The sequence below is a fragment of the Apium graveolens genome, chromosome 9 (genome assembly GCF_009905375.1).
Source record: "Apium graveolens cultivar Ventura chromosome 9, ASM990537v1, whole genome shotgun sequence".
In the NCBI taxonomy this organism is placed as follows: domain Eukaryota; kingdom Viridiplantae; phylum Streptophyta; class Magnoliopsida; order Apiales; family Apiaceae; genus Apium; species Apium graveolens.
In genome coordinates this window covers 113,041,439-113,057,664 of record NC_133655.1, presented here as the reverse complement: position 1 = coordinate 113,057,664, position 16,226 = coordinate 113,041,439, and the positions used below count along the sequence as shown (strand labels likewise).

The 16,226-nt window shown below is 37.1% G+C and overlaps 1 protein-coding gene across 1 annotated transcript; it reads right to left on the bottom strand.

The window, feature by feature from the left end:
* Positions 1–837: 837 nt before the first annotated feature.
* On the bottom strand, positions 838–15,954 carry LOC141682976 (uncharacterized). Its single transcript, XM_074487662.1, has 5 exons — positions 15,757–15,954; positions 15,213–15,394; positions 14,969–15,117; positions 1,215–1,394; positions 838–1,071 (listed from the first exon to the last, which is right to left on the bottom strand). Exons 3-5 carry the CDS (start codon positions 15,041–15,043, stop codon positions 949–951), a joined length of 378 nt encoding a protein of 125 aa, XP_074343763.1. The 5' UTR covers positions 15,044–15,117; positions 15,213–15,394; positions 15,757–15,954; the 3' UTR covers positions 838–948.
* Between the last annotated feature and the right edge of the window lie 272 nt (positions 15,955–16,226).

The window sequence follows — 16,226 nt, the reverse complement described above, 5'->3', positions numbered from 1 at the left end:
TTACTAGAGTATCAGCATTGTTATCTTTGTTCTAGTGATTAAGTTAGTGGCTATAATATGCACATAAATACCATCATGCAAGTACCAAATAAGAAACAATAGTAAACCCATTCAATATGCAGTGTAAGCCTATGGCAAAGAGGAAATGCAGAGACAATATTTAATATAACCATTTATTTGTCTGTTTTATTCAGTCTGATGTATGTCTGTTCAATCGTATGATTGAGAAGAGGTGTTAAATAATATTTGATCCATTTCAGGCCTTCCCCTAAAGATGTTGGATGAGTTGGTTACTTGACATTGTTAAATAATATATTACAGAACAAACAAGAGAAAGAGGAAACTTACGCTGCATCGGGTGCCATTCTAGAAACTCCGGTTCTTTGGGTTGGTTCTGTTCAAAGCCTCACATTCTTTATTGAACTGCATATTTGTTGTAACAATTTATCGAATGATGTTAACTTTATCCGAGAAAAATCCTCTTTCCAAGCAGGAACATGGGAAAGTGGAGAAATAGGCTTAGCATCTGAATGAGATCTGAAATCAAAGTTAAGGTAAAAGGTAGAAATCAATGAAGTTGTTATCTAGTTTATAACTCCATATATGGGTCACCAATAATCATATATGTATGCAACTTTTACAATACTAATATATTAAATGTATTTATAATGTTACAGCTACAAATACAAAACCCTAAGTCAGAGCAATATCATCTGATATTTGAATTTAATAGTGAACTAAGAAGTACACACTATTGCCCAGAGCTATAGTGTCAACGCCCAACGCTTAAGGAATTATATATTGATGTTAGTAGCTTACTTGCATAAAGATGACTCACTAGATGGAAATACCGATCCTTTTCTGGAAGTGCCTTATTTTCTGGAAGTGCCTTGTTATCTAGAACAATATTTGATAGTGTACCCGCATGTCAAAGTGGACTGAGCAGTTTTAGAATGCTGAAACTCCTTTAATGGTGTTGAGGCCACCGAAAATACTAGCTAACAATTGCAACCAGAAACATACCTTTGAAGTAAATGGAATCAATGCAATCATCAAACCCTTCTCATAAGCCTGCAAAAATCACAAGGAAGATCAATCTGCGTTTAAGTTCGTATTTTTTTTCAAGTTAAGAAAGACATTAAGTGCATTTTCTTAAGTAAACCTATTAAGACAGGAAGAAAACCAAAGAGAATCGTTCAGACAATAAACCAAACCTCAATAATTAAAGACTTGGGATCAATCTCTCGAGCTCGCAACACTTGATTCTGCCTATCGTTACCATCCCAAGCCAAAGGCCTTTTGTACATGGTCGATGAGTTGCCGCCACCTGAAATCCACTGCTCTGTCCAAGAAGCTACAACAAGAAAATTGCATGTTGTGTACTTGATGATTACCTAAACAAAACATCTAAGTAAATTTTACTTAGTGAAATAATGTAGCACTCGACGGATAAGAATTATAGTCCCGACGGATAACTCATTTTAGTCCCGACGGGTGAGTAACTTATTATCCATCGAGTGAGTAGCTTATGTAATAATAAGTTTGTAGCACAGTGTTGTATGCACCTTTGTATAGAATCTGTAGTAGTATATAAGTCATGTTGACTTTAACTAGATATGCAGAATAGGTTGATTAACTGTACATAAGCAATGTCTTGTAATTCTGTATAAGTGAAATAAAGTCAAGTGCCAAAATAGCTATCAACGGATGCTTAACAAAGCTTCGACGGATGATCAAATGACTTTCAACGGATGTTTAAAATAGCAGTCGACAGATGATCAAGTAAGTCATCGACGGATGATCTGAAAGTCGACGGATGATCATATCAAGATTCAAACATCAGTTGAACAGTGAAAGCTGACACACAGCCGTCGAGTTGGATACAAACACGCTGTGGAAGCCCATTAACTGGGTAATAGAGGACGAAAAGCAACAAAGATCAAGACTGTTAGATTTTATATTTATTCAGTTCTTTTGACTTTGTAATCTTGGTAATATAAAAACCAAGAGAGTAGCAAATAGAAAAACAACTAAGAGAGCTAAGAAACAAACACATAAAAATCTTTGTAAGCACTATCTTTAGCATTTCCTGTGTTCTTAGTAGTTCTATTTTGTATAAGCAGCTGTGAGCATTTCTGCACACAGAGTCCTCTCGATATATTAAATATATCTCTGGTGGAATTGTTTAAATCCACCAGAAAGTTTTTAAAGACTCTTGTTTTTAATTACTCTTGTTTTGATTCATTAAAGTTTATATTCCACATTGTGCTAATCAAAACAAATATATCTATAATCGAGTTGAACATTTTTATTTCAAGAAAAAGTTCAAGAATTCCATTCAACCCCCCTTCTGTAATTCTTGCTATATTGTTAAGGGACTAACAATTGGTATCAGAGCAGGCTCTTAATCTACAAAGAGTTTAAAGATCAAAACAATACAGCAAGATGAACAAGAAAGATGTTGGAGTCAAGATTCCTTTTCTTGATAAAGATAATTACCATCATTGGAAGGTAAAGATGCATCTTCATATGCTTTCTCAAGATGAGGCCTATGTGGAATGCATAGAAAGAGGCCCTCATGTTCCAATGAGAGCTGCAACATGAAATGAACCATCTGTTCCAAAGCCAAGGCATGAATGGTCTGAACCTGATCTTGAACAAGTCAGGAAAGATAAAAAGGCCATGAACAGTCTGTTCAATGGTGTTGATGCAGATATGTTTGATAACATCATCAACTGCAAGACTGCCAAGGAAGTTTGGGACACAATACAGATAATCTGTGATGGTACTGAGCAAGTAAGAGAAAATAAAATGCAGCTCTTGATTCAGCAATATGAGCATTTTCACAATGAAGAAAGTGAGTCACTCACTGACATTTTTAGTAGATTCCAAAAGCTACTAAATGCTCTTAAATTGCATGAAAGAGTCTATCAGACTAAAGACTCCAATCTGAAATTTCTCAGATCTCTTCCAAAGGAATGGAAACCAATGATAGTCTCATTAAGAAACTCTCAAGATTATAAGGAGTTTACTTTGGAGAGACTGTATGGCATTCTGAAGACCTATGAGCTTGAAATAGAGTAGGATGAAAGAATGGAGAGAGGAAAGAAGAAAGGAGGATCCATTGCACTAGTGGCTGAACTGGAAAAGGAGAAGGAAGTGAAGATGGAAGCTGTGGAATCAACTTCAAAGGCCTGTGAAAGCAAGGGTAAAGGGCTAGCTGCAGAAAGTGAAGATTCTTTGAGTCAAGATGACATGGAGGACATTGATGAGCACCTAGCATTCCTTTCAAGAAGATTTGCCAAGCTCAAGTTCAAGAAGAACTTTGGAGCTGCCAATCCAAATAGAAACATGGTGGATAAGTCAAAATTCAAGTGTTTCAAATGTGGCTTGGCAGGGCATTTTGCAAATGAGTGTAGAAAGTCAGATTCCAGTAAGAAGAGATTTGAGTATGTGGATTATAAGCAAAAATACTTTGATCTACTCAAACAGAAGGAAAGGGCTTTTATTACACAAGAGAATGACTGGGCAGCTGATGGTTTGGATGAAGATGAGGATGTCAGCTATGTCAATCTAGCCCTTATGGCCAAATCTGATGAAACAGAGACAAGTTCCTCAAGCAATCAGGTAATTACTACAAACCTTGCACATTTATCTAAAGCTGAGTGTAATGATGCAATAAATGACATGTCTACAGAATTGTATCATTTGCGTGTTACACTTAAGTCCCTCACTAAAGAAAATGCTAAAATCAAAGAAAACAACTTGTTTTTGAGTGAGAGGAATAATGTGCTTGAGTCTCAGTTTGTTGAGTTTGAGAAACTAAAAATTGAGTGTAGAATTGCTAAGGAGGAATTAACTGAGTCCTTGAAAAAGGAAGAAATTTTAAAGAAGCAGCTTGATCGTGAACAGGAGGTGATTAAAGCATGGAAAACATCCAGAGATGTTCATGCTCAAATCACCAAGGTTCAAGGAATTGAGTCCTTTTGTGATGAAGCCTGGAAAAAGAATAAGGAGAAACTAGAACCTATTTTGGTAGATGGATTGCTGACAGATGTCTCGACGGATGATGAGGACTATCCGTCGGATAACAAAATGTGTTATCCGTCGAATGATAAAAATCCTAATCCGTCGGCTGTGAGCAAACCCATTAGCAAAGCTAAATTAACCAAGCTAAATGAAAAGTATGGGTCTGTTTCCAAGAACTTTGTTTCAGGGGAGTCAAGTCAAGCCAAGAAAGGGAAGAAGGCTAATGTTGGTCACATGACTGTCAAACAGTTGAGTGACAGACTTGAGAAGATAGAGGTAAAAACAGAGACTAAAAGGAAAAACAATAGGAATGGTAAAGTAGGGATTAACAAACATAATAACTACACACATGACAAATATGCTCCTAGAAAAATCTGTGTCAAATGTGATAGTGTAAATCATTTGTCTGATAATTGCAAATTTGCCATGCCTACTCCCATGTCTGTTCAGCCTCAATTCTCTAACATGAATGCCATGCCTCCTATGCCTGTTAATGCTATGCCTACACAGAACATGAACGCACAGTTTGCTAACATGCCATTTGCACCTAATCCATATTATGCTGCATATAATATGCCTCAAATGCCATTTAGCATGCCTTACTGGAATAACATGTTTGCACCAAGCATGCCATTTTCTGTTAGCCATAACATGCATAATAATTCTGTTGCATCTAGTGGTTTCAAAGGCCCAACCCAAATGACTAAGGAAGAATCTGAAATTCCTAAGTCAAATGAGTTAAGACCTATGAAACAGAAGAAGAAAGCTAATAAGGCAGGACCCAAGGTACTTGGGTACCAAAATCAACTTGATTTGATTTTGATGTGTGCAGGGAAACAGAAGGAATCTTTGGTACTTGGATAGTGGTTGTTCAAGACACATGACTAGTGATTCTACCCTGCTCACAGAGTTTGAAGAGAGAGCTGGCCCAAGTATCACTTTTGGAGATGACAGCAAAGGTTATACTGTGGGATATGGCTTGATTTCAAAGGACAATGTCATCATTGAAGAGGTTGCCTTAGTGGATGGTCTCAAACACAATCTGTTGAGTATCAGCCAGCTTTGTGATAAAGGCAACTCAGTAACCTTCAACAAAGAAACCTGTGTTGTGATTAATAATCAAAACAACAAAGTGGTTCTCACTGGTGTGAGAAGAGGAAATGTGTATCTAGCTGACTTCAACTCAACTAAAGCAGAATCTGTAACTTGTCTTCTCAGTAAAGCAAGTCAAGATGAAAGTTGGCTATGGCACAAGAAGCTATCCCATTTGAACTTCAAGACCATGAATGAGCTGGTAAAAAAAGAGCTGGTTAGAGGCATTCCTCTGGCGGAGTTTACAAAGGATGGACTGTGTGATGCCTGCCAAAAAGGGAAGCAAATTAAAGCATCTTTCAGGAAGAAACTTGTTTCAGCAATTGAAGAACCTCTGCAACTGCTTCACATGGATTTGTTTGGACCAGTCAATGTATTGGCAATCTCAAAGAAAAGATTTTGCCTAGTAATTGTAGATGATTTCTCAAAGTTCTCTTGGACCTATTTCCTAAAGTCCAAAGATGAAGCTAGTGAAATCATCATCAATCACATAAGGCAAGTTAACAATCATCCTGATTTCAAAGTTAGAAGAATCAGGAGTGACAATGGAACTGAGTTCAAGAACTATGTCATGAGAGCATTCTGTGAGGAAAATGGGATCTTGCATGAGTTTTCAGCAGCAAGGACTCCATAACAGAATGAAGTAGTAGAAAGAAAGAATAGATCTCTTATTGAAGCTGTAAGGACAATGCTTGAAGAATCAAAATTACCAACATATTTCTGGGCTGAAGCTGTCAACACTGCATGCTACACTCAGAACATCTCTCTGATTAATCAAGCAAAATGCAAGACACCTTATCAATTGTTCAAAAACAAGAAGCCAACTCTGAACTTTCTTCATGTCTTTGGCTGTAAATGCTATATTCTGAGAAATCAAACTGATCAAAATGGGAAGTTTGATGCTAAAGCAGATGAAGGAATTTTTGTTGGATATGCTGTTGGTAAAGCATATAGAGTCTACAATCTAAGAACCAACATTGTTGTTGAATCTATACATGTTGTGTTTGATGATAAAAAGATTGAAGGACTAAAAGATGGAGATTACCATGAGAGCCTCAAATTTGACAATATTGAGATGGTCAGTGATGAAAGTGATGATGAGAGTGATCAAGAAAAAGTGTCTAAGGATAATGCAGACAAATCTACTACAAATGAAGCACAAAACTCAACATCCGTCGAGTTACATAATGCTTCATCCGTCGGAAGGCAATCTGTATTATCCGTCGGAAGACAACCTGCCTCATCCATCGATACTCAAAATTCACCATCCGTCGGGTTATCAAAAGGAGCAGGAAGTCAAGGCAGATCACCCATAGAAAGCACCCCAATCTTAAATCAAAGATCCACAAACTCAGGGGGAGTTTCTAGCAATCAAAACTCAATCACACATCAAGACAACATTGAGGTCTCTTCATCTAGGGCTAATCTACCTCAACCAAGAAAATGGACAAAAGATCACCCCTTTGAACTGATTATTGGTGATGTTTCTTCCAGAGTTCAAACCAGGAGAGCAACTCAAGAAGAATGTCTATACAACAGCTTCCTGTCTAAGGAAGAACCAAATAAGGTAGAAGAAGCCTTATTAGATCCTGATTGGATTTTAGCTATGCAAGAGGAGCTAAACCAATTTGAAAGGAATAAAGTATGGAAGCTGGTACCCAAGCCTAAAGGAAAGAATCCAATAGACACCAAATGGGTATTCAGAAACAAGATGGATGAAAATGGCATAGTAGTAAGGAATAAAGCAAGATTGGTTGCTAAAGGCTATTGTCAGCAAGAAGGGATAGATTATGATGAAACATTTGCTCCTGTTGCAAGACTTGAAGCCATCAGAATCTTCTTAGCCTATGCAGCCCATGCCAATTTCAAAGTCTATCAAATGGATGTCAAAAGTGCCTTTCTGAATGGAGATTTGGAGGAAGAAGTGTATGTAAGTCAACCTCCTGGCTTTGAAGATCCAAATTTCCCAGAGTATGTCTATTATCTACTGAAAGCACTTTATGGACTGAAGCAAGCACCTAGAGCCTGGTATGACACTTTATCAAAGTTCCTTTTGGAAAGTCACTGCACAAGAGGTATTGTAGATAAAACTTTATTTTTCAGAAATGTGAATGGCTCTAACATACTTGTTCAAATTTATGTAGATGATATTATTTTTGGCTCTACAGATGAGAAACTTTGTAAAAAGTTTGCCAAACTGATGCAAAGCAAGTATGAAATGAGTATGATGGGAGAACTAACTTACTTTCTTGGTTTACAAGTTAAGCAAGTTAGTGATGGAATATTCATTAGTCAAACTAAATATATTTTTGATCTTTTAAAGAAGTTTGATCTAATGGATTGCACATCTGTAAAAACTCCCATGGCCACTGCAACTAAGCTTGAACTAAACACTACTGAAAAGTCTGTGGACATTTCAAGTTATAGAGGCATGGTTGGCTCACTTCTATACTTAACAGCCAGTAGGCCAGATATAATGTTTGCTACATATTTGTGTGCTAGATTTCAGGCTGATCCTAGAGAGTCTCATTTGATAGCTATTAAAAGAATTTTCAGATATCTCAAAGGAACACCAAACCTTGGCATTTGGTATCCTAGAGATTCTGGTTTTGATCTAACTGGTTATTCAGATGCAGATTATGCAGGTTGCAGAATTGATAGAAAAAGCACAACAGGAACCTGTCAATTTTTAGGAGACAAGCTTGTGTCCTGGTTCAGTAAAAAGCAAAATTCAGTTTCTACTTCCACAGCTGAAGCTGAATATATTGCTGCTGGCAGTTGTTGTGCACATATTTTATGGATGAAAAATCAATTGCTAGACTATGGTTTGCAAGTTGAAAGGATTCCTATTTTCTGTGATAACACAGGTGCAATTGCCATCACTGAAAATCCAGTGCAACATTCAAGGACAAAGCATATAGACATCAAGTACCATTTCATAAGGGAACATGTAATGAATGGTACTATAGAGTTACATTTTGTTCCAAGTGAGAAGCAACTTGCAGATATTTTTACCAAGCCACTGGATGAATCCACCTTTTCTAGGTTGGTAAGTGAGTTAGGTATGCTTAATTACTCTTGAATTTATCTGTATTATTCTTGCAATTTGTAAAGAAGCCAGAAATTTAGTTGATTTTTAGTCTTGGATGAAATTTTGGCTAAGTCAAAATTTGTATCTCGACGGATGACCATTATCCATCGGGTTGAGTCATCCGTCAATATACAAATTGTAAATAAAAATCAATTACTTTTCTGGAATATTTTAAAGCTCGACGGATAACATTTTATCCTCATCCGTCGAAGTATCTAAATCTGAACCGTTAATTCCCTGAACATTATCCATCGAGTATACTTACAGTTTATAAGCATTACACGACGGATTATGGGTGGAATTTTTAAAGCTTATTTTAAAACGGTCGTTTTAGGCAATTTCTATTGGGTAATTTACTTCTCTTTATTATTTTCATCCGTTGAGTCTGAGCAAAGTATAAAAGCCTATTTCATTCTAATCATTTTCTTTTATCATTCTCAAATTCAACTGTGTTATTTCATTCTCTCTCAAGCAAAAATCCTCTTTCTCTTCAAGCTTTTCTTCCTTAACAATGGCACCCGTAGTAAAGATCATGTCACAGACTGGGTTCATCTATGAGAAGAACAACTTCACTGCCTTGGTTAATAAGGGGATTCAGCAATCTGAAGACTATCATAAGATAATGGACTTCGTAAAGAACTGCAAGTTAAGTTTTGCTATGCTGGAATCACCCACAATCTATTGTGAAGTTGTTGAGGAAATGTGGACAACAGCAATCTACAACTCTACTGACAAAACCATCACTCTGACCATCAAAGGTAATGATTTCTGTATCAATAGTGATGTAATAAAAGCATGTTTCAAGATTCCTGATGATAATGTAACTGCACCACACACTGACACTGATATTGTCAATATGCTTAATTCCATTCATTATGCACTTTCTACTGCAAAACTAAGTGAAATTAGAAGACTAGGTCTTAGGAAGGAATGGAGTTACTTGCGTGATGTAGTAACTAAAGTCTTTTCTGGAAAAATCAGTAATTTTGATTCTGTGAACATTTCCATGCTTAACATGCTATACATGCTAGTTACAGACAAATATTATAATTTCAGTGACCTTGTTGTGTATGAGTTAGGTTTTAAATTAGGTGACTTAGCCAAAAGAGGAAAGAATATTTACTATGCTAGATTTTTTATGCTTTTGGCTACCCATCTTTGTCAAGAGATTGAACTTGAGAACCCAAACAACAAATTAGCTTGTTGGGTTCAAGAGAGAAGAATCATTGCAGACTTGAACAGAGCCAACCATCACAAGGATGTGCCAATGTTCTATTTTCCTGTAATGCTGACACCTCAGGTAAGTAAGGTAAGTTTATCCATACCCTCAACTATTCCAATCTCTTCTATTTTTTTGACTTCAGCCATAGATATGGCAACTGTGAAAATGACCAAACAGTTGCCTGCCAAAGCTGCCAAAACAACTGCAATTCCCAAATCCAAATCAAAGAAAACCCCCTCTGGTATCTCTCAAAAGGTACCAGCTGAAAAATCTACCAAAGCCAAAGAGGGGAGTGTGAAGGAGGGTAAGATAGGTGAGGGAAGGGGTGAACATCAAAGAAACCCCAAGGATAAGGTTGGAGAGATGAGTGAATCCCAGCCTAGCCACACTGCAGTTTCCCAACAAACTGCAGTGCTTCAAAAGGACAGAAGCTCACTTCTAGCTGCATCCTCCCAAAAGGATGTGGCTATTGAACAAAGCTCTCATCCAAGAGCATAGGCCAAGAGGGTTAGGGACACAAGCTCACACCAAACTTATACTAGAAAGAAGAAATCCAAAACAACTGGGGATGCACAGGGCACACAATTAGTGCAAACTGGTGCTAAAGACACAGTCCCTGCACCTTCTCAAATTCAGATTGATGTGGCTCCAATAAATGTGGAGTCACAACCAAAATCTCTCATTATAGAAGCCACTGAAACACAATACTCACCAACCAACTCACTGGAAGTGGACATGATAAACACTTCAATTCCTGATTCCCCTACTTTAACTCTGTTGGCGAAGCCAAAATCCAGTGCAAGTGAGCATCATCTTTTAGATGATTTGTTGGCTCACTTGCCAATTTTTTCTGATTCTATTGTGACATCTGTGCCTCAAATAACTTCAATCAACACAGAGTCAACAATAGTTTCTCTTTCCACCTCATTCATTTCCACTCTCTCGATGGATATTGCTCATCCGTCGAGTAGTGATTGTATCCCGACGGATAAGCTTAACAGCAGTTATCCGTCGGATAGCTTTACCACTCACCCGACGGATATCACTTATCCGTCGAGTGTCTCTGCACAACTTCAAACTTCAATAATTTCAAGTGCAGAAGATTTGGTGGTAATACAATCACTCTTAGGACTGAGAGAGGAGAGTGCATTGAGTGAGAGGCTGGGTTGCTCCCAGGTAAAAGGAGAGGAAAAGAGTGAATCTCAGCAATCCATTCATTCAAGATTGGCAAAAGTGAGTGAGAGGAGTTCCACCTTAGTAGGTGAAGGTGAGGGTGTGAGGGTGGGGAGCCAGGGTGAGACCCTGATGCAACAAAAGAGAGAACATGAGAGAAAAGCAGGTACTGGAGAAATAAGGATGGAACCAGCCATTGCTAGTGAGTCAATGATTGTGGATGATGCTGAAAAGGAAAGACAATTTCAGCAAAATTACAAAGCTGTAATTGATAACATTTCCTTGGATGCTGACACTTTTACTCACCCTGTTTCAGCCTATCAACTGTTGGCTGCTCAGGGCAATGTGGAGGCAGAGCAGACTTTGCACTTAGTGCACACCACAGAATCTCTTCAAAGAGATAAAGCTGTTGTAAACAGGATGCCTCCTCAAGCTGGAGAGCCATCTGAAGAATTTGGAGTAAATTCTGATGATGATGACTCTAGTTCTTTGAATGGTATCATGAACTTAGGGGGAGCAGAAGGCCCAAGTTCTGCTTTAAGTTTACCTGAATGGGCATGGGCAAAGGAATTTACACCAGGACAATTTGAGGTTTCTTTGGTAAAACAAGTAACAGCTATTCAGCAAGCCCTTCAGGAAGATTCAGATGCTGGTACCAAGGCTGTTCTTAAAGCTCATCTAGACTCTTTGCACTTAATGAAGATCCAACACTCAAGACAGAATATCAGTATGGATGAATTGAAAAAGGAGATAGCTGACTTAAAGATATACTACTCTGAGAAGCTGGATTCAATAATGCCATATGGTACCATGCATGATCTATTACTAAAGTTGAGAAGAGAATCAGATTCTGACAAGAAGATAGCCAAGCTGGAGATCAGAGTTCAAGTTATTGAGAATTCAGTGGCTCTACTTCTTCAAAATCAACAGACCTAGACAAATCTTCTCATGCAACTGGCTAAAGCACAAGGCCTAACTCCTCCACTTGATGATAACAAAAAGGGGGAGAGAGAATCAAGTAAGGGGGAGAAAGGACCAACTGAGGGGGAGAACATTTTAGTTCAAATCAGCAAAGTAATTGTACCTTCAATTACTATCTCCAAGCCACCAGTTGTAGATGGTATAGATCTTATAAATGCAGCAGTAGCAAATTTGAAAGATGCTGATAAAGAAGAGTTGACTCTGATCAACTGGAAAAAGATTGATGAGGAAATACAGAAAAAGTTTCAATTAGTCAAGGAACCAGATCAGTCAGCCATCCATCACTCTCATGTCAAGCCAATCAATGTGAATGAGATGAGCATGAACTATCTAGAGAAAGGACAATCTTCCTGCATCAAGACTAAAAAGGCTGAGATAATTCTTAAACCAAGGGCAAACTATCCAAAGTCATCTTTGAAGAACCCTATGGATACTGTGTATGAGACACCCAAGCCTGATGAAAAGAAGCTTTTGTCAAGATCTATTCTCCTCTATAAAGATCCAGCTGATTCAGCCTCAAGAAAGAGAATTGGAAAGATATTCAGAAATGGGAAGGAAATTTGTGTGGTAGCTGGACATCCACAATTTGCTCATGCGAAGGAAGAAGAAAAAGTCAGATTGAAGCAGGAAAAGAGGCAAGCTGCTCTAAATGCAAAGAAGTCTAAACAAAAGAAAGAACAGTTTGCTATCTTGATCAAGCTACAGGCTGTGAACTCTTCTCAACAAATTCCCTCTCAACCAACTCAAGCTACTGAATCAAAGAAGAAGATTGAAGAACAGAAGAAATCTCCAAGAAAGAAAGTACTGGCTAAAAGAACAAAAAGAGAGTTGGATATTGTTAACAAGGAATTGGAAGATCAATTTCCAATGGAATCCACTAAAGCTGAAACTCAAGCATCAAAGCCCTCTGTGGTATTTGAAGATATAAGGGTGGTGGATCCCTACAGGAACATACATGGAGAGCCTATTGTGCCAAAGGATGAGCCAATAGAGTGGGATAAATTACCAATTCCTGACTTCAACTTGCCAATTCTCACCAAGCCAAGAAGGACAAAATCAAGGGCAGTCAAGAAAGTGAAGCTGTCACCTCTCAAATCCAAGGCAGTAGTCAAAGCTCAACTCAAGATCAACAAGGGAGACTACTTGTACTTGTGTGACATCAAAGAATTCTCAGACCTAAACCTTTATCTGGAGGAGCTGGATGAGGTAAGGGCAATTGATGCATACAGAAACCTACCTGAAAGGTTGGTATTCAAGTACAAAGGAGGAAGAGAGATTCAGTGGCCTCTTCACAGGATACTTCAAGAAAACCAAGCTGTGTTGATCAAAGTCTATTCATACTTCAAGAAAAACTTTGGGTTTAATGTAACTGCAAGAAGATTAGTATTGAAGAAGATTGAAGAGCTAAGGAGTGTTAGAGCCAAAGATGCACTACCCAAAACTCTTAACATCCCATACACAGGGAGAAGAGTGCATCTAAGGCCCTACTGGCTGATGGAATTCATGGATGACAAGGGTGTGAGAAGATTCTTCAGATTAGAAGACCAATTGAGTATCTCTAGCAATGAGACTCTCTTGGAAATACAAGAAATGTTAGATCTCTCAGAATCTGATGAATTAGAATTCCACAGACAGCTCCAGAATCAAATTGAAGAAAACAACAGAAAGCTTGGAAGAAGATCCAGACCTTCAAGAAACTAGAAAAATCTGCTCAGGCTAGAGGAGCATCTTGAACTGACTGTGAGCCAAACCTTGTATATCCTGTTTAAATTGAAGCACTCTCAGTTTTATCTACTTATCTTTAAAGATATATGTTTAGGATGTTTTGTTATCATCAAGTATCTCTTAATTTATGGCTACAATTCCAGTAGACATAAATTGGGGGAGATTATTGTGAATATGTTGTGTACTTGATGATTACCTAAACAAAACATCTAAGTAAATTTTACTTAGTGAAATAATGTAGCACTCGACGGATAAGAATTATAGTCCCGACGGATAACTCGTTTTAGTCCCGACGGATGAGTAACTTATTATCCATCGAGTGAGTAGCTTATGTAATAATAAGTTTGTAGCACAGTATTGTATGCACCTTTGTATAGAATCTGTAGTAGTATATAAGTCATGTTGACTTTAACTAGATATGCAGAATAGGTTGATTAACTGTACATAAGCAATGTCTTGTAATTCTGTATAAGTGAAATGAAGTCAAGTGCCAAAATAGCTATCAACGGATGCTTAACAAAGCTTCGACGGATGATCAAATGACTTTCAACGGATGTTTAAAATAGCAGTCGATGGATGATCAAGTAAGTCATCGATGGATGATCTGAAAGTCGACGGATGATCATATCAAGATTCAAACATCAGTTGAACAGTGAAAGCTGATACACAGCCGTCGAGTTAGATACAAACACACTGTGAAAGCCCATTAACTGGGTAATAGAGGATGAAAAGCAGCAAAGATCAAGACTGTTAGATTTTATATTTATTCAGTTCTTTTAACTTTGTAATCTTGGTAATATAAAAATCAAGAGAGTAGCAAATAGAAAAACAACTAAGAGAGCTAAGAAACAAACACAGAGAAATCTTTGTAAGCACTATCTTTAGCATTTCCTGTGTTCTTAGTAGTTCTATTTTGTATAAGCAGCTGTGAGCATTTCTGCACACAGAGTCCTCTCGATATATTAAATATATCTCTGGTGGAATTGTTTAAATCCACCAGAAAGTTTTTAAAGACTCTTGTTTTTAATTACTCTTGTTTTGATTCATTAAAGTTTATATTCAGCATTGTGCTAATCAAAACAAATATATCTATAATCGAGTTGAACATTTTTATTTCAAGAAAAAGTTCAAGAATTCCATTCAACCCCCCTTCTGTAATTCTTGCTATATTGTTAAGGGACTAACATTGCAGCAGCAGGATCAAATGAAAGATTTCAAAATACTCTAAGATATTCCATGTCTCAAAATAATAAACAAATAAATTTATTTATTTTTTTATGAGTTCTAGTGAAACAAGATACGCTGATAGAGGAGTTATATCTGTAACCAAGTAACTTGTAATATCTAGAGTTATCCATACAAATTTAAACTACTACTAAACACTGAATTGGGCCTAAGACCAATAAACAGCAACGAAATAGCTTATATTTATTTACAGCCACATATTCCAACAAATATATACATTGTTTATTCAAAAGAGGCTTTCGCAGAGATACCAATGCCTCATTATAAAACCTCTGCCAAATCTACATCTAAAACTTATCATTAGTGTACCCATTATGTGATATAAATGCAAGAAGCCTCCGCTTGTAAAGAAGTGGCATAAAAGAACACAAAATCTGTGATAATCATATGTTAAATGTATGTTTACAAACCTGAGATGCCTGAGCAGCTGAAAAAAAGAGAGCAACTAAAGTTCCCCCGAGGAAATAAATGGATAATCTGGGCATTCTATAAGTCTGCAGATTTCTATTATCTCTCTAAACCTAAAATTCGAACAATCCTATCACAAAATATATGGAATCTGCACAAAAAATAGAATCTCCTGTTAAATAATCAAATGTTCTAAGTTGCAACAATTGACTTTTCAAATCAAGTTCAAATAGTATTGGAAATTACCTTGCCGATCTCATGTATTTCTAGCTTTATCGACATTATCTCTATTATCTTAATTCACTGCATCTCTCATTATGGTTCCAATGGTTCCGGCCGCGTCACACAAATATACTCTTTCTCATATTGGAAACACATCTCCATTTTTTTTCAGAAACCAAAGAGAAACATGGGTCAACACAAGACAACTGCAAAAAAATACAAGACAAATGCAAAAAATTACAAACAATCAAAGTACCTTAAATATAAACCAAAGATTACCTCAAATAATAGTAGTATCATGTATAAAAACAAAATTAAAAAAATTAGTAAATGAAAGATAAATCCAGGTAAACAAAAATAACATACTAATTCTTACCCAAAATATACTCCTTATAACAAACAAAATGCATTAAAATTAAAAACCCCAATTTAAAAAATTAGGGTTTCGATTTAAAAAATCCCCAATTTAAGAAATTAGGGTTTTGATTTTAAAAAAGCTTAACTATTAAATCAGGGAAGACCACAAGAGTATTCATGCAAAGGAGACACCAAGAGATTGTTAGCAGACCGATGAAGGTGATTGTGATGGTGAACCCATCGGAGCTGGTGTCGGTGGTGGTCACTAAAGCAGCGGATGTGGTGGTGGTCATCAGAGTAGCGAAGGTTGTAGTGGTGAGAGATGCGAGAGAAAGATAGAGATTCAGTGGGGGTGGGTTGAGAGATGAGAGAGAGATTTGTAGAGATTTACTTCTTTTTTTGTTTTTTAGTTTCTCTGAACACGGGAGAAATAATTGGCAATCAGACGAGGGTAAGTTTTGTAAAATTTCATTAAGGGGGAAACAAATAGAAGTGGCCCGCGTTACTTTATTTTAGGGAACTTTAGACATCAGTTGTTAAATAATCGATATCTTCAAATAACAAAGACATTAGAAAAACAAGGGGTGATGTTATTACCTCTTTTAACATTAGTGGCATCAGCAACCGGTGTCTAATGTGTGATGTCTATTCAACTTTTTCTTGTAGTGTGAGTTTGATTCC